At 43.4% G+C, this 27,433-nt stretch overlaps 3 protein-coding genes across 8 annotated transcripts; 1 reads left to right on the top strand and 2 right to left on the bottom strand.

Annotated features, from left to right (window-relative positions):
* Positions 1-78: 78 nt before the first annotated feature.
* trak2 (trafficking protein, kinesin binding 2) lies at positions 79-15,996 on the bottom strand. Of its 5 annotated transcripts, XM_056370129.1 has the most exons (17): positions 15,858-15,996; positions 12,533-12,727; positions 10,859-11,044; positions 7,243-7,302; positions 6,477-6,553; positions 6,266-6,382; positions 5,910-6,128; positions 5,381-5,459; positions 5,148-5,278; positions 4,664-4,738; positions 4,131-4,268; positions 3,536-3,615; positions 3,261-3,401; positions 2,867-3,165; positions 2,118-2,636; positions 1,936-2,035; positions 79-1,818 (listed from the first exon to the last, which is right to left on the bottom strand). In XM_056370129.1, exons 2-17 carry the CDS (start codon positions 12,585-12,587, stop codon positions 1,044-1,046), a joined length of 3,051 nt encoding a protein of 1,016 aa, XP_056226104.1. In that variant the 5' UTR covers positions 12,588-12,727; positions 15,858-15,996; the 3' UTR covers positions 79-1,043. The 5 variants fall into 5 exon arrangements, with proteins under 5 accessions (XP_056226104.1, XP_056226105.1, XP_056226108.1 ...); XM_056370130.1 differs by lacking the exon at positions 7,243-7,302; XM_056370133.1 differs by lacking the exons at positions 7,243-7,302; positions 12,533-12,727; positions 15,858-15,996 and adding an exon at positions 7,536-7,576 and having other exon boundaries at positions 10,859-11,038.
* A 45-nt stretch (positions 15,997-16,041) lies between these two features.
* Positions 16,042-22,027, top strand: stradb (STE20 related adaptor beta). Of its 2 annotated transcripts, XM_056370137.1 has the most exons (13): positions 16,042-16,258; positions 16,785-16,898; positions 17,048-17,114; positions 17,824-17,904; positions 19,237-19,339; positions 19,473-19,594; positions 19,703-19,811; positions 19,960-20,083; positions 20,190-20,361; positions 20,539-20,643; positions 20,749-21,005; positions 21,109-21,151; positions 21,866-22,027. In XM_056370137.1, exons 3-13 carry the CDS (start codon positions 17,103-17,105, stop codon positions 22,025-22,027), a joined length of 1,290 nt encoding a protein of 429 aa, XP_056226112.1. In that variant the 5' UTR covers positions 16,042-16,258; positions 16,785-16,898; positions 17,048-17,102. The 2 variants fall into 2 exon arrangements, with proteins under 2 accessions (XP_056226112.1, XP_056226113.1); XM_056370138.1 differs by lacking the exon at positions 17,048-17,114.
* Positions 22,028-23,883: 1,856 nt separating this feature from the next.
* On the bottom strand, positions 23,884-26,958 carry LOC130165151 (uncharacterized). The gene is made up of 3 exons (XM_056370136.1): positions 26,087-26,958; positions 25,793-25,966; positions 23,884-25,586 (listed from the first exon to the last, which is right to left on the bottom strand). The coding sequence occupies exons 1-3, from the start codon at positions 26,173-26,175 to the stop codon at positions 24,386-24,388; spliced, it is 1,464 nt and encodes a 487-aa protein (XP_056226111.1). The 5' UTR covers positions 26,176-26,958; the 3' UTR covers positions 23,884-24,385.
* Between the last annotated feature and the right edge of the window lie 475 nt (positions 26,959-27,433).

Raw genomic sequence — 27,433 nt, 5'->3', positions numbered from 1 at the left:
ACACAAAACACAAGGACCTGAAGGAGAAGGTAAAACTTTTTTCTTTTCTTTCTTTTTTTTTTTTTTTTTTGCCTGGTGTTTTGATTTGGTTCTGGCCTCGCCTTCAGCCTGGCCCCACCCGTCTGCCAACAGGGTGCATGCTGGGAACCTGTAGGCAAGGTCGCTTTAGACGTGTCATGCAGACGCTTGCAGGAGGCAGGAAAAGGGGAAGGGCACGTGGACGGTCACCAGACATTTGTGCAACAATGGTCTATTGTAAAGTTATTATAATATTAATACTGGCATGTTAGAGGCATGGTCTGACTACAAGATGAGCCTGGCAGTATGCCGTTGAGCCAGCTAGCACTTAAGTCCAGTTCTCAAGTAATAAAAGCAAACTGAATCCCTTCCATTGTGACTAAAGGTTTAATGTGCCGAGACAGATGTTGTCAAACCAGTCACTGTGTTATGGGAATGGTCGGCCAACATGATGCTGTTTTACTACAGATTAAAGCTTTTCCAGCCCAGAACAAAACAAGCCCTTGAAATGTGAAAACTCTGGATGCTCAGTCCTTCTCTCTTCACCTTACACTCACTTTCTCTTCTTACTCTCTCTTCTCTTTACAGCTTTACCGTGCCTTAACTCTTGCTCTTTTCTAATCCACTTCCACAAACCCTTCTTCCACTTACATGTTCCTTCTCTCCTCCACATGTGCCTGAACATCCAGAGCCTCACAGGAAAACTACAAAACCTAATTCTTACACGACTGGGAGGTACAAAGCTGAACAACCTGTTCAGAGGCGAGCTAAGGTCTTGACAACTAGCATCATGGCAAACATCTACACACACACAGACACTGCGTTGTCGCTAAAAACAGTCAGTTTAGTTTAATTGTGCTTTAAAATTAAGTCTTATAAAGGAGGGATTGTTTTGCCCGTCGATGCCCTGACTCGTCTCTCCAAAGGCAGAAAGGAGGAGAGATCAGAGGAAGAAGGAGGGGATGAAGGTGTAAAGGAGGAGGTTCATGTTCTCGAGTATGCGCCCTCCCAGTCCATCCCTCTCTTCAGTGCTTGGGTGAACTTGACGGGACACGGGAGACTGAGGCAAGATGCCGGCGCCGCTCTTTAAGGTTTCCCCATGGTGGTGGGGGGAGGGCTAGGGAGGTGGGATGAAGAGGAGGCGTGGGGTGACCGACTGGCTTTCCCGCCCTGGCACCAATCATGGCCGGGAGGCTCTGGTTGCGCCTCAGGCCGTCCAATAGGCTCCCCCCGCCTGCCGAAACAAAAGTGGCAGAATCCTTACGCGGCTCAGACTCCGAGCCGTGGAGAACCTTAGTGAATCCCAGCCGCCGCAGCCTCTCCACCAGGCCGACGCTGACCGGATCGGACCTGGCTCGGCCTGAAGAGGCGAGGGCTGGGGTTTCCTGGGAGGTGCTCGGTAGGTCGGGATGTGGGGCACGGCCCAGATTCAACCCGTAAACGTCCTGGAGAAAAAGCTCTGCCGGCCGCGAGGCTAGAAAATTGTCGGCTGGGTGCTGGCGAGGCTCCATGGGCACAGGGGAGGGACAGGGCGAGTGGGTGGGGGAGTTAGGGGGTGTACTTGGGAGGAAACGGTAGAGGGGCTGCCGTGGTGTGGGTTTCGGGGATGAAGGTGGAGTGTCAGTGGACACCTGTGCCGAAATGCCCCTCTCCAGGACCAGCTTGGCCAGGCTGCTTGTGGGTGCAGGGGGGCGTCGAGGGGGGAAGGAGTCACCCAGGCTCAGTCTGCAGGGGGTCACAGGGGTGCTGGGACCTGTCCTCATGGAGCTGGGTGTGTTGGCCATGAGAGATGACTGAGAGCTGCCAACACAGACACCACACAAGGAGAGAAACAGAGATGTGTGTGAGCATGATGATGATTTGACCTATGGCGTGAATAGGCTTGTAAGTGTTCACTAAAGCCGTCCGATGACTTACCTCGGGGTGACCTGTGTGACATCACTGGGGTGCAGGATGCGGCAGGTCGTGAAGGTGTAGGTGGAGAAGGTGGAGCTCTGACACTTCCCTGGATTTTGGACTGAACACATAACAAATCAGGTTAAGAGAAAAACCAACTCACTCACAATGAGCAGTAATGAAATACAGCACACGGTGTTTACCAGAGGAAGATGCCGTTGTTGATATTGAAGTGCAAATTTGACTCTGTGGTTGGACCGCTGCTGCAGAGACTTGTGGAATGGGCTGAGGTGATAGGCTGGACGTCTCAGTGACTAGTTGAGCTGCAGGTGTCAGACAGATGTCCGATCTGACCGAGGAGGATGACGTGGGCATGGTGGGGGAGAGAGGCGGGACAGGGAGCGGTGACACCGACTGCTTCCTCTCCTTCCTCTCCTCTGGTGTAGATGTGTAGCGCACCTTGAAGGTGATCCCGCCCTCCTCCTCTTCCTCGTCCTCCTCTTCTTCCTCCTCCTCCTTACCCCGCTCTGCTGCCCCCTTCTCCAGGACACCAGCCCCTCTGAGCTCTTCATCCTCCTCATCCTCCTCCATGTCAGAGAGGTGGTAGACAGCGTCCTGAGCCAGCGGGCGGAAACCCTTCGTCACTACACCCGGGTGTGGGTCCAGGATGGTGGCCAGGTGCGGTTTAGCCAGCTGCTGCCAGTGATGGAGCGTCAGTGAGCCTGAAAACACAAAGCCAGGATTATTTTTTGTTATGGCTGCAACATTCACAAAGCAGCAGCTGGTTGTGAATGTAGGAAAGATGAAATCAGCCAGTCACGATGTGGCTCATGGTATCAACCTAATAATTCTGCACATTTTCCACCAGAGACTCATGTGACAAGGCCTGAATTTGCTGCATCTAATGGAGAAGTGCCAATTGAATGGCTTTGAGGTGACAAATAATTTTTACCTTCCATGGGTTTGACGATCTGAAGCTTCTCAGGCAGGAAGGTCTTAAAGACACTGGAGCTGAAGGAGAGCTCCGACAGGTTAGAGAAAGACGAGACCACGCTGCCCATCGGTGAGCTGCAGCCGCTGCCCTCTCCGTCTGCCTCCGCCCCCGCCAGCACCTGCAGCTTCTTCTCGCGCTCCGCCTGGAAGAACTGACGCTCGGACAGGAAGTTCTGTCGTCGCAGCGACAGGCGGTGGAGGGCTCTTGTGAGGTCGTTTCCACCGGGACAGCCGGGCTGGCCCATTCGCACCTCCTCCCTACAGACAAAGACATTTCTTTGAGCTGAAGGGGTCCGCACTTCATCCTTAATGTAAAATGCAAAACAGGAAGGCGATATTCTTTAGTAACGTACCCCTGAATGGACTGGAAGGGCTGCGCTGTCATCACTAGAGAGCTCTGTCCTGAGCCGGGGATCGGAGGCGTAGCTGAAGCTGGCCGCGATGCCGAGGCGTTGACGGAGCGGACTGTTTGGAAAACTCGCTTCTGGGATATTCTGCAGGGCGAAGATGTCACAGGTCAGAGACAAGGTCAACAGCATGGACACCCTCACTAAATTCTCCCAATCGCACCAGTCTCTTCTCTCCTGTCTGAGTCGTAGCCTGAGTGTGAAGCGTCTGGGTTTCTAACCTTTGGTCCTGAAAGGCAGTCTCCTCCTCCACACTCAGCTCTCTCCTCATGGTGCCCTCGATCTCTGCTGCTAGAGAGTCCTGCACACACACACACAAACACACACACACACACACACACACAAACACACACACACACACACACACACACACACACACAAACACACACACACACACACACACACACACACACACAAACACACACACATTTAAAAGTGCCCTCTGGAGTTTTTCTTGCAAAACAAGTTTTTTATTGTATGGTGACATTCAGAAACACTCCTTATTAATTAGTCCTTTAGCCATTTGCTTGAAGGCCACTCACATCAAAGAATATTTGTGCAATGATTACATACATGTTTTCCATCTTGAGCCTTTATTGACGCATTGCTACGCGTCTTTGTGCACTACCAACACCAACTGTCAAACAGCGCGATAGCAGGAAACTGGCGGTAGGAATGGTTATTGTGTTGCGTGCGTCAGTGTCTTTGTGAGACCAGTTGAATTAAACAAATTAAATGGCAAATCTGTGACACGTCAGGGTTGAGTGAATCTGTCTCTTCTTTTCCGTGTGAGAACCGTCTGTGTTTTTCTCTCACCATGGGGTAGAGGCCGTAGGACAGGTGCCGTCGCATCCCGGCAGAGGGAGAGTTTTTACTGCGGAGCTCTTTGATCTCCTCCTGAGACTCATGGAGCATCTCCACACACTCGGCATTCCTCTCCGCCAACTCGTTCAGCTGTGACACACACACACACACACACACACACACACACACACACACACACACACACACACACACACACACACACACACACACACACACACACACACACACACACACGCAGTGGTTATTCAGATGAATTTGTTCCTTTACGCAGCAATTAATTCAGCAAAAGGGAAATTAAATAGATATTTAAATTGGGCATGTATTCAGACTGTAAACTGTAAAATAAATTTGTCAGTTGAATAATAAATTGCTTAAACTATTAAAATTAACATAATTACTAATTAAAAAACGAATTAAAAAGATAGTGTTTTAACCACCGTTGAAATTACGATGTTTATTAAACATCTAAAATTAAATTAAATTATAATTTTTTTATAATTTATATTTAATCTTATCACTGGTACCTCGGCCGTGAGCTGCCTCTGAGCATCTTTGGAGGCCTGCAAATGGATCCTCAGCTCCTCTTTCTCCAGAGCCAGCTACAGAGAAAAACAACACGAGCATTTAAACAAGAGACACACACAACAAATGTGTGAACTGTGATACTCAAACAGTGTCAGCCATTTATTTCTTCATACCAAAGCCCAAAGATTGAAGTTTATCATCTCATAAGCTAAAGAAAAGCAGCAAATCTCATAATAATGTTAGAAATAGAAAGTGTTTGGCATTTTGTTTGAAAAATCATAAATTAATTAATATTCTTTTCATTTAATCATTTAGAGACGTATTATTTCAGCTCTAAATAAAAGGAATTGGACAATTGAATAGAAGAGATTCAGGCAATTTATCAAATATGGAACTAGGGAGCTGGAATTACATCTTGATAATACTATATATGAGACTACAGTAAGTTATCTGGACCAGTGGTTCAGTCGGCCACCTCCTCACCTCCTTCACTCTGTGTTGCAGCTCCACGATCTGGGAGAGCAGCTGAGCGATTTCCTCCTGGTGTCTGAGCAGCTCCTCGTTCTTCAGGGACAGTTCATCCGTCAGAGAGACCATCTGGGTGTTGGACTCACCTGGGAACACACACACGTAAATCAACGTAAGTTTAAAAACAGCATTTCACACTGAAGAGTTGCCTTTGTATGTGTGTGTGTGTGTGTTTGCTTTCCACTCACGGAGCTCCTTGACACAGTCGCTCACTAGCTGCTGCTCCTTCTCCTCATAGGTGATAGTGTCTCTCTTCAGTTGATGAGCCTGCAGTGGAGAAAAAATAAAATCAGTCAGCACCTCCAATGACAAATTTATAGTTAGTATCATCACATTTAAATACTTTAAAAGGGACCTCTGCAGTAAACTTGTTAATCAGGACTTTTAAAGTAAATTTTACAAATGCATCGAAACATTAATCTGAAGAATAAATCTATCCACTTCTCCTTAGATTGAGTTTGCAGCAGAAGAATCTTCCAGTTCGGTTGTATTTCAGTGTTTTATGAATCACTCTCCCCTTGTTTTAATTTAGACCTGACAGCGTGTGCATCATGTAAAATGTTCTTGTGTGGAAAAACCTGCCAATCGTCTGTGTAATTTGTAGCAGTGATTAAACTGACTTCTCAAAATGTGGTTGTATTTTAATGCTTCCCGTTTCACTTCGTATTATTTTCCATTGCAGTGATTCATCGCCTCTCCACCACCCTGTGTTCGTACCTCAGACCTCAGCGCCAGGTTCTCCTCCTCCAGCTCCTGCAGCTTGCTCTGCAGACACTCCAGCTGGCTGAGTGCGGCGGCGGCGGTGGTTCCCCCCAGCGGCAGAGCCTGCTGCAGGGGCGTGGACACGCTGGAGTCGGTCTCGCTCTCCTCCGAGGCGCTGGCCACCATCCGCAGCAGCTCGTCCTTCTTGGTGAGTTCATGCTGCAGCTGATGAACCTGGCGGGTGGGGAAGGTTTGGGAGGAACGATTAGTCTTTGTCTTAAAGCTTTTAGACATCATGCCGACATCGTATATCTGAACACCTGTGAAATGATTAGATAATCAAACTCAGACATGACACAATTTTAGTGTACCTGGTCCAGGGCCTGTGCTAGCTGCTCCTCTAAGGCCTCGTTGCGTTCCTGCAGCAGGTGGTTTCTCTGCAGGAGTGACTGACCGATCCGCGCTGCCAGCTCCAAGTCCCTGTCCCGCTGTCCAATAAGAACACAGGACACCCAGGGTCAATCAGCCAATTAGATGCTACCTCTTAGCAGAAAAAAAAAAACTGTTAGAAGAAACACTTACCTCAGCCAAAAGGTGTGTGACCACTTCGATGTCATTGTACGTCTTGGTCATCTGCTCCACGCGATCGGCACTGAGGACTGGCCAGAATATTAATGTTACTTGTAGGACACACACAAACACACGCACAAACACACACACACACACGCTCACGCACATGCAATCTAGCGAGCACATTGTGGCGTGTGCATGCACATTGTGCAGACAGGGAAGTCCACACAAAAACGAAAACATGTAAAACTAAAATAGAACCATTATATCACCCCAAACTAATGGACACACTTCTGTAGCATGCCAGCTAAATTTAAATGTTCTGACCACAAGCAACGTGAGCAGCCAGTGGCTCAATGTAGCATCAGCAGCCCCTCATTAAATGCTTTATTTATATAAGTATATTGCTAAAACACAAATTAAGCTATTGATAGTAATTTGTGAGATCCACAACATGGCGATGTGGTTGCTAGTGGTCTGAAAGTAATTAGCCCTACACACACATAAATAGACCACACACATGTACTATACAGTGCTGCACTACAACAAGCTGTCTACAGTGGCAGACAGCAGACCTATGCTACGCGAATCTCTCGTCTGCTGTCATCTACATGCAGTAAAGCTGAGAGGGGCTCCAGGTCTGTGGCTCTGGAGCGGCTCCAGATCCAAGTATAAGTACAGCTGTCAGAGCCACACCGAGGACCGGAGCCCCTCTCTCACTCTGGAGCTAAATGAGGCAGTTGCAGAGCAGAACAGGCAGATAGGGAGAGAAAGATACCTTTGGAGAGGCTCTGGGAGCCGGGGTGGGAATAAGAGGTGGGCTCCAAAGCAAGATATGCTAGTGAGGAAGAGAAGAGAGAGAAAAGAGGGGGGGAGAAGTTCAGGTAGGTGTAGAGGTAATCAGCTTGTTTTAAGATGAACTGGAGAAAGAGAAAGAAAGAAAAGGCACAGAGAGAGATGTAAGGAGCAGAACGTGAAAGCTGAAGCTTCGATAAATCAACTTCATATAGAAACATTAGTTTGTGGAGTCAGAGAATCTACACATCCATTAGTTTGGTCTGATTTTAGCACCTGAGTGGGTGTCACCAGCGCTGCACTGCTCCCACTTCCACCTGTTCAAAGAAAAGTGGCATCTCTAATCACTGAACCATCTGACAGACTCCATACTTTGGATTTACCCTTCCGTTTTCAATTTGGCTTAATTTGAGGGAAAATATTTGACAACTCTTTAACGGAGGATGACAAAACATCACTAGGAGGTGAAATATGAAAAAGAATTTAAATGCACTCCTTATTTGACTTAATCACATAATCAATATGATAAACAAAGATCCACAAGAAAATTAAGGCTGTAACAAACTTTTATTTTTAATCACTGAAAAGACAAAATAGTAAAAACAAATGCGTCTGCAGCTTCCCAGAGCCAAATGTGACGTCTACAAATGACTCTTTTTGTCCGAGGAAATAAACACTGATAAGCCTGACAGTCATGCAGCCTGATCACTTTTTCTTTATACTTTTGTTTGGTACATTAAGTGTAGTGAATACAAATTTCAATGGGGATTAAATGTAAAGTCCAAAGCAGCCTCAAGTGAAGCAGCAGCTCAAAGGGATGAGAGCTGTGGTCCAGTAATCTGAGGCCCACAGTGACCTCTGGATCTGGACACCGCACTCTCCTCCAACAAACCAGCAGTTAAAAATAACAAGTTCCCAACAGAGCTATCTCCTGTTACACAGGAAGACTGATACAGCACACACACACAATGCATATCATCTCTCATGTTACTGTATGATATTTTATCTCCACACAAACACACAGATGCTGTTACCTGCAGGGTGGTTTTGATATAAATTATGTCCCTGGTCCGATTTGATCATATTCTACTACTTAAATCTAAAGATATTAAAGCAGATGCAGTAACACACTGCGCAGACATGATCACACACTGAAGTGGATAATGAAAGTAAAAATAAAGTGTCTGAACTCTGGCCACAATAACTTGCATAACTGCAAAGTTCAATGATTACATTAGTACTGTTATTTTGATACTGATTAATGGACTGTACACACACACACACACACACACACACACACACACACACACACACACACTACAATGGGTGACATGTTAACAAACACTATGGACCTTTTGATTCACAGCTGGTTGGACCTTTGGCACCATAAACTCCAGCTAAACCAGCTGCAGGTACAATTTGTTTATTTGACAATTTAAAAGGCAAATGTGAGAAGTGATTATTAAAAAAACACATAAAAAAAAATATGGATTTTAAATTCAGATGAGGAGACAAAGGTCAGGGTTGAGGACAACAGACAACAGAGACAAGACAAACAATTCTGTCAATTTTAATGATGTTTTTGTGTTTAACTCTATAGTCGCTATTCCATAAGTCTGTGTTGCTGATGTGGTTTTGTGACACACACACACACACACACACACACACACACACACACACACACACACACACACACACACACACACGTGAAGTCAGATCTGCAGTTTCCCAATGTAGAAAGCATTAGAGTCAATTACAAATTGATCCCCTAAAATCTGTGCACGTGTGAACGCTGACTCATCTCTTCCCACGGACAAAACCACATGCTATGCTAACATGTTATCAAAACTTAAATTCACAGAACAACAAGAAAACAGTATTTAACCCTCATTCAACAAGATCTCGATTTAATATTATAAACATTTGCAAATGCACACTTTAAAAGAAAGAGGTATTTAAACAAATATACTTTGAATTTGCACTAAACTCCACTTGTAATTGTTTATAATATCTCCTTCAAATAGCATTGATGCCAAATCTGTGAGACAGCTCCCTCCTCTGATTTCACAACATGACACAAAAACTGGATACTTGAGATGCTTGTTTCATCATAAAATGTAATGTAATATTCAGGCTATTTAAACATTGTCAGCATTGTGTAAAAGTAAGTCAAAGCCACGCTCCTCTGAGCTCATTTATTCATTTATATATCTTTATTTCAGGGCGACTGGGAGGCATTCAGGTATTAACATGCCATGTCTCTGCAAGTGCATCAAGATCTATTAATAGGCCGCTGTTGATTTTACACTGCAGAAGTGGAACAGGGAGGAATATGAAACCAAGACTCCCTTACTGTACCCCTTCTCTCACACGTGCGACACTTCATACAAAATCATATAAACAAAAAGCTTTCTGCGTCTTCCATGTTTCACTTGGCAGATTGAATCTAATGTGCAGGAACTTTGTTGTCCCACTTTGCACTGTGTTTTTCTTTTCCCTGTGTTCCTCTGCAAACTTTGCACCAGTTATATAGGTCAAACATTAACAAAGGATTAGATGAATGTAATGTCAGAAAAAAATCAGGTCAGATCTGATTAAACAAAGAAATAACAAGTTGGAAGTATGTATTGTATTTTCTGCATGTGCAAGAAAAAAAAAACAGACAGGAAGTCAATCCAACTGTCGGCACTGCTCCCGCATACCACAACTTGTTTGAATGTAAACACACAAGCATTGATTCAGACTTGCCCACTTCCCATCCTCCAAGGCTTTCACTTAAACACAGTAACACACACACACACACACACACACACACACACAACACACACACACACACACTTTCCCCTCCGCGTTCTGCCTGACCTTGCAGACATGACTGAAGCTGCTCCGCTGTCACACCAGCTCACATGTCTCTCTCTCTCTCTCTCGCTCTCTAAAGTCATCAGATACAACAGCAAACACTACACCAATGCCTCCGCTCACCTTCCACAGCGAAGTTATCGTAAACCTCCTCATTGTGGATGTTTAAAACCGGCATGGCTCTCAACTCTTCTTTCTACTGTCCCGTCTTCATCCTCGGTCTATCCACTCTGCCTCCCCCCTCCCCTCCTCATCACTCTCTGTCCCGTGACTCTGGCCCTGGCTTTGAACTCGGCTACACTTAACTCTGGCTAGATCTCTGGATTCCTCTCGCTCACTGTCTCACTGTCTCTCTCCCTCCCTCCCTCCCTCCCTCCCTCCCTCCCTCACACGCAGTGTCCGAGCTGTCTAACACACATAGGAAAAGGGAGACAGACACAATGACAGCCCCTCTGCCAAATAATATCCACACTAAATCCCTGTGATTTTAATTGAAGAGGATGTGCGCTGTATAAAATGAAGCCGTCACGTGTCTAATGTACTGAGACGCACAAACACACCATCTGCTCAGTGTTGTCGCCACAGGCTAAACCAATCAAAAGAAAGTATACAGAGAGCTAGACAGAGACATAATGTGGCCATTTTCATCCAATCGACTCACATAAATGAGCGTATTCATGTCCAGCTATATATTTCCTGCCCTAATAACACTAAAGTGAAATATTAATACAGACACTTACTCATGTAGCGGAAGGTTTCCTCTGCCAGCACGGGGGAGATGGCGTTGTGTTGGCTGGAGCCTTCGTCTGGAGAGCAGCTTGGGGAAACCACCCAGTCCTGACTGTCTGACAGGTACACGGAGCCGGAGCCGGCCGACCCGGAGCCCACCGAGCCATGATGCCTCCCGCTGCTGCCCAGCCCCTCATCTGTGGGTTAGAGGACCGATAAAGTAACATTTAGGGTCCAGCAGCTAAAGATTAATAGAGCTTTTTTTTTTTTTTTAAAGATTAAATTAATGAATAAATTCCCCAAATGATGTTGTATAATTTGGTTTGACCAATAATCAAAAAAACGAAAAATATGAAACAGAAAAAGTAAATTAGTCATTAAGTCGTTATGTTTGTAAAGCTGTAACATGAAAAAAGTTCATTTTTACTTGATAAAAGTGTTAAAACATTTATTATCCGAAATATTAATTTACTTTTGATCAACCAGTTAATTAACTGACTAATAGTTTTAGCATTAATATCAATCACAGTCCCGTCAAACTCATTGAATTAAGGAAATGCGGCCATTAGCTTTCTTGTAGCGAATTAGATGAGCCATTCTCATGTTAGCTTAGCTTAGCACAAAGACTGGAAACAGGGGTAAACAGCTAGCGTGGCTCTGTCCAAAAGCCCACCTACCTCTAAAGTTCACTAATTCACATTGTGTATTATCTGTTAAATCCGTTTAAGTGTAAAAATCTACATGTTGTGGTTTAATGGGGGCTAGCTGACTCCCCCCTTCCTCCAGTCTTTATGCTAAGCTAAATGTCTCCTGCTGTCGTTTCCTGCTTACCCTACAAACATGAAAGCGGTATCCATCTTCTCATCTCAATCGTCACACATTCCTCTTCCTTGTTAAAACATGGTGCCTACATTATCCACACTGCCATCTGAATGCCAACAGAGGAGTTTGAGATAGCAGTGTGTTATGCGAGCAGTAGCCTTGAGCCGCTAGCCTCAAGCAGAGACGAGGAGCGGGCTACAGAGGACCGGTGACCTCACATTAAAATATTAAGTAGCTGAATGATATGGGATGCTTTTATTTTGTCAAAACAATGCAGCTAAAGTGAGATGAAGAACCTCAGGCTGCAGTGATTGTGTTTTTACAGCGAGCATTTGAATATGCAAGTGTGTGTGTGTGTGTGTGTGTGTGCGTGTGTGTGTGTGTTCTCTTGGCTCAGGCACTGTACAAGCCAATGTCCTTCCACTTGAGCAGATATGTGGTTTACTGGGACACATGGGGCTAACTATAGCATCAGGCCCAAAGGCACAGCAGACTGCACTTCAGGGCAGCATGACATTGGCAGTAGGGGTCGACTGATTGGTTGTTTATTTTAATGGCTGATGCACATGTCGATATTTAGAGAGCAGGGGGCTGATGATGCCGATATTATGTTGTTGCTTTCATTTTCTGCATCTGTTAAACAATTTAATAAATACAAATAAGAAGGAGCTATTTTTAAGTTTTGCTCTTGTTAACTCTTGTTTTACTTCTATTTTTTTTTTTAGTGTCATCACTCCCCGACACCGAGTCACTGTAGCGTCCAGGCTGCCCTGAAGAAGTAGCGCTGCCCAGAGGTCGTATTATAACCTCTTGTCAACGCAACCATGGCTGTAGCTCCTGGCATGGATGGTAAGTAAACCTACCTGTCTCTGTGCTCGACTCCTTCTTCTCCACCGCCCGGGGTTTGACTTCAAACATGTCCTGTCCTTGGAGCGGGAAGGGCCCCCCCTCCCCACTCGCAAACACAAAGCTGGACAGAAAGATGGAAGCTGCTATCGCTATGACATCACATCCTGTTCCTGCACTGACAGGTGGTGCCCACACACACACACCTTTACCTGCAACAGGATTAGAGAAGTGTTAGAAATCAGTGAAGCAACTTATTCGTGAGGTAGACTGAAAAAAGAGGATGTTAAGGTTTAATTCATGTGTGTGCATGGAGCATATGTGACTCCGCTACTGATGACATCCATCATTTCCCTCTGTTGGCCTCATTCTTTTCTCCTTCCCACTTGGTTGCTGACATTTAGAGCCAAATGAAAAAAAACATTCCTCCCACCATGTGTGCTGCTGGACACTTTAACCACCAATTGTCTGGTGTCTTCTTCAGGATTCAACAGATTTAAACTACGTCAGTCGAACCTTAAAGCCTAAAGAAGCTAAAAGATTCCTCCTCTTTTATTAAAATTAAACAAGGACAAGTTTTCAGAAAAGGTCATTCATTGAGATTTTACAGGAGGAAATAGTCACCAAAGCAAGCCAGCTGCTATACTGCAACACTGATGCATTTTAATTCCCTTCCTATGTGCAACATACTGTTTTAAGAGCGGGCCGAGGGGTGACAGAGAGCCCTCCCTCTTCCTGTTGTCTACCTCTGGGGACTTTTCCAGGCCTTAAAGGGATGACTGGAGGAATGAGACAGGATGCGCTCTTAAAGGGATGAGTTCCCAGTAGAGAACTGGGAAAATGAACACTGACCAGCTGTGTACTGTATAGCACTGTAATTTGCTAAATGACATGAAATCACTATGACATCACTGGGGTTATTTTCTCCGACTTTAGCTCCTTCCAGAGCCACAAGATATTATACAACCATTTCCACAGGTTGAGTACAACTCCTTGTGACAAGTCAATTGAACTTCATGTGTAAAATTGGTGGAGTGTCACTTTAAGTGGATAGAGGTCTGTGTAATTGTGCTATTGTATTTCATCAGCTAAAAAAAAAGCAGCAAAACTGGCTTATTTTAAAGGACAATGCCATGAATAGCTACTTTAAAAAGACAGCACTGTGCAGGGTCATACATCCTACCACCCATTAGTGGTGTACCATCTGCATCACTGACCTTAGTGCTTGGCCTGTAGCTGTGCATGCAGACACAGACACACACACACACACACACACATACATATCTGTATGTGTGTATCAGTAAGCATGCCTGTGGAAAGACAGAGTCCTTGGACAACATTCATCCTCTGCTTACATAACTGTGAAGCTGAAACAGTTTGCTCCATAAAGGGGATTACTGTGATGCACGCAATGCTACAGCCTAAATGCGCTGTTGACTATTAGAGGCCTTGCAAATACACTGTACTGATCCATTAATGACGCTGGTATTGACTGAATGATATTGGAATTATATTAGTCACATTCAGATGATGCCTTGGAGCAATTTTATGCACAAACTGTTGCATGCATTAATCATTAGTATGAGTCAGATATGTTCATGTTTGTCATAGCAACATCTTTCAGATGTATGCTTCTTCTTTTTCTTGTGTTAAAATGTAAGAACTAATCTTGCCCTGGTGTGTGTGACTCATCTCATGAGTAACACTGTCACAGCCCCACAGCTTCTTGTTTGTGATACAATAAATGATACAAGAAATTGGTATCTTAAGATAGTAAATACGAATGAGAGATGCACTTACATTACCCAGCCTCATTAACTTCCTGACGAACAAAACCTATTATTTATTTATTAAAAGGATCTTTGTGGTTAACATTAATGGCCACACACACAATTTCCTTTGGTTTTGAGAAGCAGGAGAAAATTCTGGATCACAATCTGGAAACCGCCATTTAATTCTGTTGACAGATTATTGCTCATTATAGTGATGTAAAATGCCAAGAGAAGCTCTGCAAGCAACTCTGTGAAGTACAGACAGAGGCAGCATTATACACAACACTGGTCTGTCCCAGCTGTCCCAGAGGGACTGTCTGCTTACATCAGCTTTTTACAGACTTCATCTCCGTTCATGTCTAATCTAAGCACCCCACTGGCGCTCCTATCCAGCGTGACCTACAACCACTGCAGCAGTGGAAATGTCAGTATCTGAATATCATACTCAAGTGAGGTAAAAAAAAACTACAAAAAGTTTTTCCACACCTGAAACTATGACCTGATGTTGTTAAATTTAGATGTGGAAAATATCCCTCTGGATTTCTAATTGCCAGTTATTTGCCTTGCCTCTATTTGTGCTGCATCACAGCATCTGCACTCAGCCCATCTTAGATCTAACAGTCTGTACACGGCATGAGGCAGCATGTGACACTGACTGGACCAGAGAGTTTACCTGCATTACCAGAAACCTCTGACTGCAATAATCAGCAGGCATTCCTTGCCATGCCTTGTCAAAAGAAGAAAATGTAATAACCACATATTACATCTGATCACACTGGCAGCTGACATCAATAACAGCTAACCCCTGTGTGCCATCTTCTTAAACAAACAAATTGTTTAAGCTAAATTCACTTTGAAAAAACTATTTTTTGAAGACGCTTTACTGGACAGTAAACACAAGTTAACACAAATTCAAGTTAATTGGATAAGATTCTTAAATTACAGAAATTTTAAGTGTAATTTCTTGAATAATTTGCAAACTTTGTGGGGTATGGAGAATTTATAAGTTAGGATTGTACTGTTAATTCAGTGCATCTTCGTACGAAATTTATAAGAAGATCCCAATATGTAAAAAAAACAAACAAAAAGAAAACATAAAGGTTAAGTCATCATAATTTAAGGATTAATTTTAGAAATTAAATTTACGCTTTCGTTGTTGGTTTTTATGTTTGTCTCTTATATATGGATATAAGGGTTATTATGAATTGTACCATGCCACTCATATTTAAATATCCTATGTGAGCTAACGCTAGCAATGTTTACGCAGGCCAGCTAACATTTACCGTTATGAGTGATAATCCTACAGGTCTGTAGCAGAGTTAACTGTTGATTCATTAATATTTGAATTTCTCTTTGAATTTCATATACCGTTATTTGTTTTGGTCAAGTATTGAGCGTTAGCTAACGTTTGACATGTTTTCCTATAGGTGAGGATGACAGCTGCCTGTCTCTTGGCATAGCGTTGGCTAACACAATACCGTCACGAGCTCAAACTGGCAGCATCCCTCACGCGGTGGGCATCACAACATTATAGGAATCGAAGATGATGATCGATTATCGTAAATCTTACCCTATATCGATACTATTCCACAGCATGGACAGTTCCAGCGGTACATGCGGTGTCTGTCAAGCCCTTTACCAAAACCTCAAACAATAGAGGGGAAGGGAGGGAGAAGGCTAACAGCTACATGAATCATCAAGCTGCGACAGTAGGTTTGATGACGTTTTTATTAGGCGCCTGTTATCGGTGTCAAATTAAAAGTCCTGTCAAGATTACATTTTCGCTTGGGGACATTGTGCGGCTCATTACTGACAGTAAAACTCGTTACTTTTAACTTCCTTCGTATAATTTTGACAAAGAATGATAGAAGATAATCTTTGTAAACAAAACGTTGTGTAGGTTTTCAGGCTGTCCTTTGTATTTTTAACTTGTTTACGTCGAGGCGCCTGAGCTGCTGTCGACAGGAGAAGGTAAGCAGCGTCTTTTCTTTACATGTCGGGCACTTTTAAATAAACACAAAAAATATAATACTCAGCTCATAAGTAAGCTAACCATTGCATTATGTTTGAACCAAGCGAATATATTTACGTTCGCCAAGCTACGGAATGAGAACCTACAGAATGAGTGTTTTTGTGTATGTAGCATGCCCCGTATATTTCTCCAGACACTTAAAAACCAATGTGTAATAAAAAAAAAAAGAAGAAGAAAAAGTTAGATAAATATTCTATATTTATTTTATAAAAGTCATGTCAGCTGACGACATTAACCATCGATTTGAATAATGCTCGTGCTCAGATTACAATAAAATGGCTGCAGTTAATCTAACCTTGAAGTGAAATTGAATTTGATAATTGTATTGCGAAATTATCGCAATTTTTGGAATGTGGTCCACAGGTGAAGCCTTATTGTGCCACTTTCAGCATGACCTGTTTTTAGTAAATAAACAATGATGCAACTGAATGAAAAAATATACATCTACATTCATATATATTCCAGGCTGCACGGTCTTCCTTTCGATGTCAACGCCTTCACTGACTGGACTGGACGGGGATCTCCGCTGGTGAATTTCTTATCATTTCCTCCGATCTGTAGATCAGTTGATGCAGCCAGGTAAGCCGCAGACGGATGGATGGATGGATGGTTGAGGTTGGATGGATGTTGGCTGCTTTCTAGTCTAGTGGGGGATTCTCCGTGTGTCTCATATTACACTGCTGCGCTCCATCCTCCTGCCTCCCTCCATCGCGGTCGGTCTCCTGCAGCCTGTGAGCGGATGAATGCCAAAGCCTCTGGTTTTACCGTCGCCAAAAGGACTCCATGTCTTTCTTGGTAAGAATAAAACGCTGCATGGGTTTTTTTTTCCTTGTGTCTCCGTGCGTGTCGCTTCATTGTGACCCAGTAGATGTATAGTCACGAATCAGATGGCTCATGCTGATACCCCTGGTAAATTCAGGAGTCTGTGAAGTGTATTAAAAAAATTAAGAGCTTAAAGATAGCGATGCACCAATAATTGTTAGATATCAGCTGATGTCAATTTGCAAATTAGCATTTTAAAGTTATATGAGATGTCAGATATTGTTTAAATAGCTTGCCTTAAAAGTTTAACCAGTGTGCATCTGCACTTTCATATATAATAAGGGCTAATGTAGGTTTGAAAATAGCAGGCATTAATATAATCTAACTGTGCATCTCTCACAGCTAATAGATACATCTAAGTATGTATGCAGCTCTTATCTTGCTCTTTTGGGACACATCAGTCAGTCAGCTGCCTCCTTTTTGCCTCTTATCATCACTCTCATTCTCTCTCCACTCACCACTTCCGATAAAATGCCATGTGAGTGCCTTCACAGCCCATATTTCCAGATGCTTGCTTGCCTGCCTCATCTCTGACCCTCCCACCCAACGCAAAGCAGTGTGTCATTCCCCCCCACCCCCACTTTCCAAGCTCCACGTTTCCTCTCCACTCCACTCCTCCTTGTCCTGTAGGGCATGTCTCACCTGTGCTCCCCCCTCCCCCTCCCCCTTCCCCCTTCACCAGGATTGTTCCTGCATCTCCCACGCTCAGGTCCAGCCCATGGACATAGAGGAGCGCTATGAGGACACCAGCCACCAGTTCCTGGTCAGTAGCCAAGACGCTGTCAGCATGGAGACAGGCGTCACACTGATGCTCTTCCGTCATATCACCACTATTCATTTGTCGTTTATCAGCTGTATGGAGCTGCTTGACCATTAAAGTTGTTAAAGACAGTGCCTACTGGAATAACATTGCAGCAGTTAACTCTGCTGGTAACACCCAAATGGGTACTCCATCAATTTAGTATTGCAAGTGTAGGGACTCCCAAGAGACAGATTTAAACAAGAATGGTCAAAATTTGTGCAGCAGAGGCCAAGATTTCCTCATTTTAACTCCCTAATATGGATCAAGCTCTAAAAACACTCAATCCTACAATTCCCATAATGCAATTTGATACTTTCATTACATTAGACTTTTTATGGCCTGGTGAATTCCTGTGTAAGTCATATTCCCAGTTTATGAAGCAGGCTCTTTGTAATGAATTTGTAATAAAGACTCAAGCCTGAATGATTGCAGGAGAATTTTCTGTCCTCTTATTCCTCTGTAACTACAACCATTGTTAGTGCAGTGCTAGTAATTATTATTAAGTACTTAATAATAATTATTAATGTACTGCTATTGTGTGAGGTCATTTTCTCCTGATAATACAGACAAAATGCTGGGACAGTAAGGAGTGAATACAAAGAATCTGAATGAATGAAACCAAATGTGCGTGTGTGAGAAAGAGAACTAGACTCTCCTCTGTCCCAAACCTTTGTCTGCATCACTAAAACTGCAAGCACCCCCCCTCCACCCCCTCCCTTCGCTGTGCTCAGTGTCACAGTGACATCCCCTGGCGGCCATCGTCCCCTCACACATTGCCTCACAACAGTGGTGCTTTGACCTGCCTGTCAGACGGACTCGGTGCCAGTAGTCGTCCGTGAAGGAGATTTTAGGGTTATTACAGGACAAAGCCAGTTAGATGGATGAGATTAGATGAGATGAAAATTTAATGATCCACTATGGGGAATAGGTTATTGCGTAATAAGCTTTACTAAGAGGGCAGAGAGATTTTTTTCTGAACCACAGTACAAAATTATTAGAATATAACTGAAAATTCTTTATATGGTTACAGCTAATACCACCGACTCTACAGCTCCTGTCTGTCTCCCTTTGTGTTGAAATCTAATCCGCCCACACCCTGCCTACTCACACTCTCAGCTGTTAAGTGATGGTGGTCTGAACCAACAACATGCCGGAGATTTAATGCACATGTTTGAGTCACATACATAATTCATTCAATCATGTTCATTTGCAGAGTGACTATGTTTTTCATTCTTTGAGATCAATGCTTAATAAATGTTTGTGGGGTGTATGTGGGTGTGTGCGTCCCTGCAGAGCTGTGACGGTTCTGAATACACTCTGCAAGGGCCAGCAGGTGGTGATGACATCACAGGGCTGTCGGCTGACCCAGCCCACTACCAGCTACTGTCAGAGCTGGGTGAGAGCGCCACACCGTACACCTGAGTCACATCATTATGTCAGCCAAGGAAACTGCAAAGAGTTGTATCTAATTTCCCTCCCAAATATTTCAAAATAAGAGTAAGATTTCACTTCAGGTCACTGTGTTACAGGGAGGGGCTTCAATAACCTGAGCCAGGTGAGCATGGCACGGCACAACCCTACTGGCCAGCTGGTGGCCGTCAAACAAACCAACCTGGACGAGTGCACCGAGGAGGAGCTGCTGCAGCTCATGGTGAGTTGCTCTCCAGAAAAAAAGATATTTTTGCTGAGCACATTTGGTTCTAAATGTTCGTCTTCATCCAGATGTGTTTTATTTTCTGATTGTGTTCCAAATCCCCAGAACGAGGTTCTGCTTTCACGGCTTTTCCGTCACCCCAACCTGCTGACCTCCCGCCTGGTTTTCAGCTCCTGCTGCCAGCTGTGGGTCCTCACACCGCTCATGGCCTACGGTCAGCTACTGCCACACATTTTGTTTTGTCTTTAAAATCCATAGAATTTACTAAAGCTGCAACATTACTACATCTCAATTATTACATCCCCAATTTGCACCACTTCCTCAGACCTGCTCAGCTGTTCTTCTCGGTCTCCTCTCTGCAGGCTCTGCAGACACTTTACTGAGGACATATTTCCCAGATGGAATGAGTGAATCCCTGATAGCGTACTTGCTGTACGGTGTGCTGAAAGCGCTGGAATACCTGCACCGGATGGGCTACGTTCACCGGTCAGCGGGAGACAGGCAGCGTTATAAGAGGAATGAAGGAAAAAGTCTAAAGATATAAAAGTATTTGTGTTTTAATGTCTCTCTGTTTATTGATTATTTTTCTCAGGGGGGTGAAGGCCAGTCATATCCTGCTGTCAGGGGAGGGGCGTGTTTACCTCTCAGGGCTCCACAGTGTTTACAGTATGATGCGTGAGGGGAAGAGGATGAGGGCGGTGTTCGACATGCCCCATCACAGCCCCGCCCTGCTGCCCTGGCTCAGCCCTGAACTACTGCGACAGGTCAGGACTCCCTAAACTCAGTGAAATACTTTCAAATGACTTGAGCTCCAGTTCTCCTGAGTGTAAGCTCAACATGTACCTTTTAATAACAGCACTGCAACTTTTAGTGTCCGGTGTTTTTCAGCCTCATTCTAGTCTGTTCTGTCGCCCCTGTCTGCATGGTGTTGTCCTCAGTAGGACCTGCACGGTTACGGAGTGAAGTCAGATATCTACAGTTTAGGTATTGTGGCCTGTGAGCTGGTCAGCGGCAGGGTGCCCTTCCAGGACATGCCCCCCACTCAGGTAATGAAAACACCTGTCTTACAAGAATACGTTTTCAAGGGTCAGTTCATCCAGATTACAAAATTTTCCAATCTGTACTTCTCTGTTTTTAATCCTCCTCTTCAGATGCTGCTTCAGAAGCTGCGCGGCTCCCACTGCTGCCTGCTCGATGTGGCTCCCTTCCCGCTCGGCGAGCTGGGGGGGCTGAAGGTGTCGCGGTCCGGGGTGGACTCTGGCATCGGGGAGAGCGTGGCCACCGGAAGCCTGACACACAGCGCCACCGCTCCTCCCACCGACCGACCTCAGAGCCCCGGACCTAAAAACCACTCGGCCACCCTGCACAACCTGGTCCAGCTGTGTCTGCAGCAGCAGCCTGAGCGCAGGTCGTTACATTAAAGGAAGAGTCAACTTTATCGACAATCGATCACATTCGAATTACAGTATAAACTCCAATGACAGTGTTTGCCCTGTCTTTCTCTTCTCCAGACCATCAGCATCTTCACTGTTGACCCACGCCTTCTTCAAGCAGGTGGGTTTCCTACCCATGATGTCCAGGGACTAAAGATGGAACCGCCTTTTGTGTGGGATGAAAGTTGTTTGCTTGGTCAATCTGTCTGTCAGCCAGTTGATCGATCACCTTCCTCCAGAGTGAAACATCTCAAGAATCCTTGGATGCATTGCAATGAAACTTGTTACAGACATTCACGGTCTCCATAGGGTTAATTATAATTACTTTGATGATCCTTTATTCAACTAGTGTCACCTACAGGCGAAAAGTTCTACTTGTCCAACACTAACATTCATAACAGAACACCTCTAACAGCTAGATAAATGTTAGCCCTGAGCTGTGCTTTCAAGTGGAACTATGTAACGCACAGAAACACACAAATGAAAAGTTGATTTCAGAACCAAAAACACACCCTTGTTCAATTCAGGAGACGCAGTCTTATTGCTACAGCTTTACTTGGTCTGGTACGACTGGTAACTAAAGTTTGCCAGCTTGTGTAGCTGATTTTACTGACCTCATTGCCCTGCTCTGCTCGTCCTATTCTATTCTACTTTTTAGCATGTTAGAGAAGCGTCCCAGGTTATGACTTAGTCTCAGAATGTAAATGTGACACAGCAGGTGAGAATATACAAAATATGATGACATCAGTGAGAGCTGACATTGAACTAACATTGAAAAAAACAACAACAATATGTTGTCCCAGTGTTTGAGCAGAGTTGTGTTGTTCTGTGACAGGTGAAGAGGCACACTAGAGACTCCTTCCTCAGCCTCATGTACCCAGCAGTGCCCCTCACCAGCCCCGAGGACCCTCCAGTGTCCTGTCCCCCTGGTCCGTCCTGCCATGCTCCGACACCGTCCACCGCCGACACTCCTGAGGCTGTTTGGGACTTCTCCTAACCCCCCACCCCCTCTCCCTGCCCCTTAATCTCCAAACCCTGACTAGCAAGCCAAACACAAGACAATCAAAACAAAGCAATGAGGCCAAATTCTACTGTGCTTTTATTTTTTATTATTATTATTAACCCAACTCTCTGAGCCTTTTTTAAGTAGTTTTGTAGATTTTTTTGATATGTTCATCTGATGCATATGTGGACTTTAGTTGTGGGGTGGTGATGCGACTGTGAAAGTGCTGGTTCGAAGAAGCTGCTCCGATCATGTACGAAGGAGCCATAATAATAATTATGGACGATCAACGAGTCACATGACAACAGATGTATTAGCTGACTATAATCACGCACTTCCTCTAAGGTAAAAAGGCAACTACGAGTTAAAGGAAAAGTCCACCAAAAATACTTCATTGTTAAAAACAGATATCTTTGTGTTTAACGGTGTATGTCTCGGCATATTCTGTTGTTTTTATGGTGTTTCTTCATGTTTCTTTTGGGTGAGTGCTTTACCTGTTCTTCTGCTCCAAAAGCAGAAACTGAGGACCTCACTAACTGTATCTGAACTAAATGAGTGAACACACCAAATAAGTATTGACAAGATAAACCCCTGAGTGTAGGACACTATGGTGGATTTTTCCTTTAAAGTATTATGTATTCTGACTGTGAATAGCGAATACTGCGGTACATAGAAAGAGATTTACAGCACTTATGTGCATATATATTCATCTATACCTGAGAGTTAGTGAGACACTCCTTTTGGCTCCAGAACTTACCTGAGAATCGTCATATTTTTAAGTCTTCTTGAAATTCAGACTGATCCATTGCAGACAGGAACAGCTAATAGCTAATTCTGCAGACTTGATGGTGACAAAATGATTACAAGTACAGACTAGTTTTTGTTTACATCCTTCAAAGCCCCAAAATTATAGGAAACGTGGTTCCAAAAAGATTTTGATTACACCTCAAATCGATGTGTATTGACCTGAATCACTCAGTCTATTTAAATCATAATTGAACTAAAGTCTGCACACTCCCCCAGGTTACTGCATCCAAAATGCTTGGAAAACTGGCCACAATCAAATATGTGAATCTATTTTTGCTGTGTGTTCAAACATATATGCACATAGTGTTCTTGTATAGTAGTTTTAAAACTTGTTATTACGTTTGCCAGTGAGCTAATAGGACAAGGTGCAAACTGGGCTCTTAAAAAAGAGCATATGAGCAATAGAATATATGTAGTGTTTCACGTAGGAGTTAGAAACCATCAGTAGAAACAGTAGATGAAAACCTTCCCTCTCCCGATCATCAGTGAAACGCCAAAAGAAGAATATTTCTACTGTGCTCTGTGACCACTTATCCAACAATGCCTTTGTGTTTCACTGAAACCTGCATTCTGAATATGGTGATCGATCTGTAACTGTGATTAAGTTTACTGTGTGTAAGAACTGTGATTTGCAGTACATATCAAACATGGTAGCTGTATAAGCCTGATATATATACACACTTATTATAAATGACTAGTTGATTTCTAAACTTCCCGTTAGCTTTGATCGACTTCTTTATAGTTTGTGGATTATGAGCCTGAAACAACCTGAAGGCTCGGAGACACATTTTTAAATCCTATAGTGTCTCGTGACAGTTGGACATTTTTATTTAGCAGTTTGTTTGCATCCTTGTGAAGCCAGAACTAAGAGAACTAAACTGCTGCATCGGGAGATTTGTACATTGAGTCAAAGCTGCCAATAGAGGCGGTTATTTGTCACCATCTAGTGGTTGATTGGATGTACTGCAAGTGAAATGACTCCCTTGAACTTGACAAATGTTCTAGAGAAACTAGAGACTTGTTTCACCTGTGATAGCAAATGATGACAAGAGATGTCACAACCATATCTTAATTTGAATTATCTTTTAATTCAGGTTTTGGAAAGTCGAATTGAAATTTGTGGGCAATTTAGAGTGTTCAATTAAGCTGCATGTTTTGGGAATGTGGGAGGAAACCGGAGGACCCGGGGAAAAAACCCAACGTCAGCACGGGAGAACATGCAAACTCTTCACAGGGCTGATAAATTCCTGTGAGGCCACAAAGAGCCACCGTGTTGCGTTCGCTCTTAAAAAGGATGTTATTTTAACTACATCATTACAAAAGTCTTTTTAGTTAATGTTTAGTACTAATTTGATTGGTAGTACTTAAACATAAGACCTTTGTAATGATATAGTTTTTTATCAAACACATCATTTTTAAGAGTTTGTATTAATCTTGAAAAATTATCCAATGATTATTATTTTTGATTAATTTTTCAAGATTAATACAAAGTAAGAAAGAAAGAAAAAAGAGGGGGGGGGATTGAACACAGGATAATGGCGTGTTCTAGTCGTCCTGTGAGCCTTTGATGCAGGAGGTGAAAGGCTTCCTCAGAGTCTTGGCCATGAAGGAGAACATCCTGATGATGGCGGGTCGCTTCCTGGTGTTTGGAGGCGGGGAGTCGATGACCTCAAGGTGAGACGCTGGTTTGTCACTCCCCTCATAGAAAGGAGTAACTCTAGTGGTCCTTCTGTGGAAAAACCTCCTCCCTCTCTCCATGAAGCTGCTGGTTTCTCCTGAAGACTTCTGCAGCTGTGCTTTTAAAATCTTCACCAAGGTGTCCTGAAAAGTCACGTCATTGGACGCCATGGCAGCCTGCAGCCGCCTCGCAGATCCAAACTCCCGACAAAGCTTCCTATAAACGGGGATGTGGGTCTTTCCAACCTTCTTTGGGAGAGTGAAATGTAATTTTCCCCCAGTCCTGTCTCTCAGACCTGTCAATATCCCGTCGATGTCCACGTCGTATATTGATGTCCTGGTGGAGTCAGCGGTGTGTTCCACCAGTTTCCCAAGAAACACAATCAGAAAGGTCTTGTCTCGCTGTGGAAACTCGTCTGAGAGGTCTTTGCTCTGCCTCTCTGGTGTAACGCTGAGAGATTCAACACTGGCGTCGTCGTCACTCAAGTCCTCAACATCCGTCACCTTGCCTGGATAGTGGCCCTCACAGTTATACTGTGATGCCGAGTTCTCTGTTTGATCCTTAATGACATTCTGAATCGTCTTCATCTTGTCTTGACAGGAACCTTCCGAGAAGTTACTGGTGGCGTCGAGTGACTCCCCTGGTGAAATGCCAGCTGATTGGATGGTGTTATCCTCCTCATTGAAGTCATGCAACTCTTGTTCCTCGGCTGATGAGCGAATGTCTTGGCTGCTACTGTCCGAACACTCTTGTTGTTCTGGTGACTCAGGGTTTTCTGTTCCACGTTTCAGTATCAGTGCAATCAGGTAAACCATATTCTTCAGATCAGATTCAGGTATTTCTGGCTGATGTTCAGGCTCCTCTTGCTCTGTCAAAGATTCTTCCCCTTTGATGAGAGCCAGTTTTCCGTTCACCTGACGCATGAGCTCTACTGCAAACAAGTCCCTCAGCTGGTTGGTTATGGACGGGTCCTGGTCGATTCCAAGTGTCTCAACAAAGCTCAGGTGAAGAGAATCCCCGAGGGTGGCGTGGATATCGTCCTCCGTCACACAGTAATAATTCATGCATCTTAAAAAGACAAACAGTGACAGTTAGTCCACTGATCTGCCTTGAGCAGAGGTATTCAAACATTTGCAGAATCTGATGGAAAATGTTCTAAGAGGCAGGATTGATCAGTAACTATAGTTTTTTGGACTCTAATAATTGCAAGGTTATAAAATACCACATACTATATGGATTTTTGAGAAGAAAGTGTTTGGAAGCCTTTGACTTACCGTTCGTGAAGCATAATGGGTAAGCCGTTGTTCTCCTGTACCCGGTCACGGACCTGAGGTCCCACAACGTCCATGATTAACACAGTCAATGCGTCCAAAATCTCCTTACAGGTTTCGGACAGCATTCTGACTGTGTCTACATCGATGTTCCCAGCTGCCAACATCATCCATTGCCTTCAGGAAAAGAGTAGGAATGGTTGAGCAAAACAAGAACTTAAACCAATGCATACTGTATATACATGTACATAGTGTGTAGTTGTAATTTCTGCAGCTGGCATTTAACTTGTGACTTACTTGTGTGTGATTTTGTCAAGAAATGATTCAAAGACAGTTCTGAAGACGAGCGGTGGGAACATCGGAACATCCAAGTCGCTGCACAACATTTCTCCATATTCCTCAGGTGAAATCTACAAAGAAGAACAGTCAGGTTTTAGCAGACCAGGCATCATTAACACCAACAAAACAGTTCCTGTTATTGGGAGGGTAAAAAATATCTACATGATTTAACAGCTTAGTAAAAGTTGTGGTACTTTCTGCCAAATTAAATCTGCAGTCTTTCTGCATCCAGACAGAGCAGGTAGGAATCTGACTTGTTAGACTTATTTTAAAAGCTTATGGTTGAACAATTGCATATAATATTTCTCTTTGTTTTTTAAATAACTCCATCGTAAAATGATGGGAGGTGAAAACTTTCTCTCCTTAAACTGAGAGAGGGGGAGATTAAAGGCAAAATAATATATATATATATATATATATATACCGTGTTATCCATGACTGATTCATCCATCTCTTTTTTGTTGTTTCCTTCAAAAACTCTCTGGTACTTTCTAGAAAAACTCTGGTACTTTCTTCGCGGTTGTCTCGTTGAAGGTCAGGGTAGTTCTGCGCACTCTGTGTCTGTGCAGTTGAGAAAGGGACTCCAGAAAGGAACACATCAAAGCCAGGAACACTGATGTCACAATGACACCTGGAATGTAATTACCTTTCATACACACACACGTTCTGTTGTCATGGAAACATTCTTTAACCTAATGCATTCCCTATACCTTCACGCTATTAAAACCAGAACTTAATACTTTTATTTATATTAATATTTAATAATTATAATCCAATAATATCATGTTTTATATTAATCTGAAATGTGACTTTTTTTTGTATTTCCATTTTTTTTTTTTTTTTTTTTTACTTAAAAAAAATAAAACCTGAAATTTATTCCCATCGTTATATAAATAAAACATAACACAACAACACAATACAATCTCCCACATGCTCAATTACCACAAGCAAACAATTTCTTATTTACAAAACGTCTTTATTATATATAATAGTCTGGGAAATCTATGGAGCCAGTACAATGACATTAGATTTTGACATTGAAAACAAAATTCAATTTCCATATAATTTTCATATTAAGGAGAGAAAGTCCCTCTTCCTTCTTCCCCCCCTTTATTTGTGAGTTTACATACATGCGGATGACAACAAAAACAATAACAGTTATACAGATTTTTGTATTTTGATTTACAAAATAGTCAATAGAAATGTCTGCAGTCAGTAAAGTCTACTTTTTGGTTATAAGAGAAGTATTTTCTTTTCTTATCTTTTTCTTTACTCTGTTATTATTTTTTATTTTTAACAACAATT

This window comes from Seriola aureovittata, chromosome 24, assembly GCF_021018895.1.
Source record: "Seriola aureovittata isolate HTS-2021-v1 ecotype China chromosome 24, ASM2101889v1, whole genome shotgun sequence".
In the NCBI taxonomy this organism is placed as follows: domain Eukaryota; kingdom Metazoa; phylum Chordata; class Actinopteri; order Carangiformes; family Carangidae; genus Seriola; species Seriola aureovittata.
The sequence above is the reverse complement of the archived record's forward strand: the minus strand, read 5'-3'. Positions and strand labels throughout refer to the sequence as shown.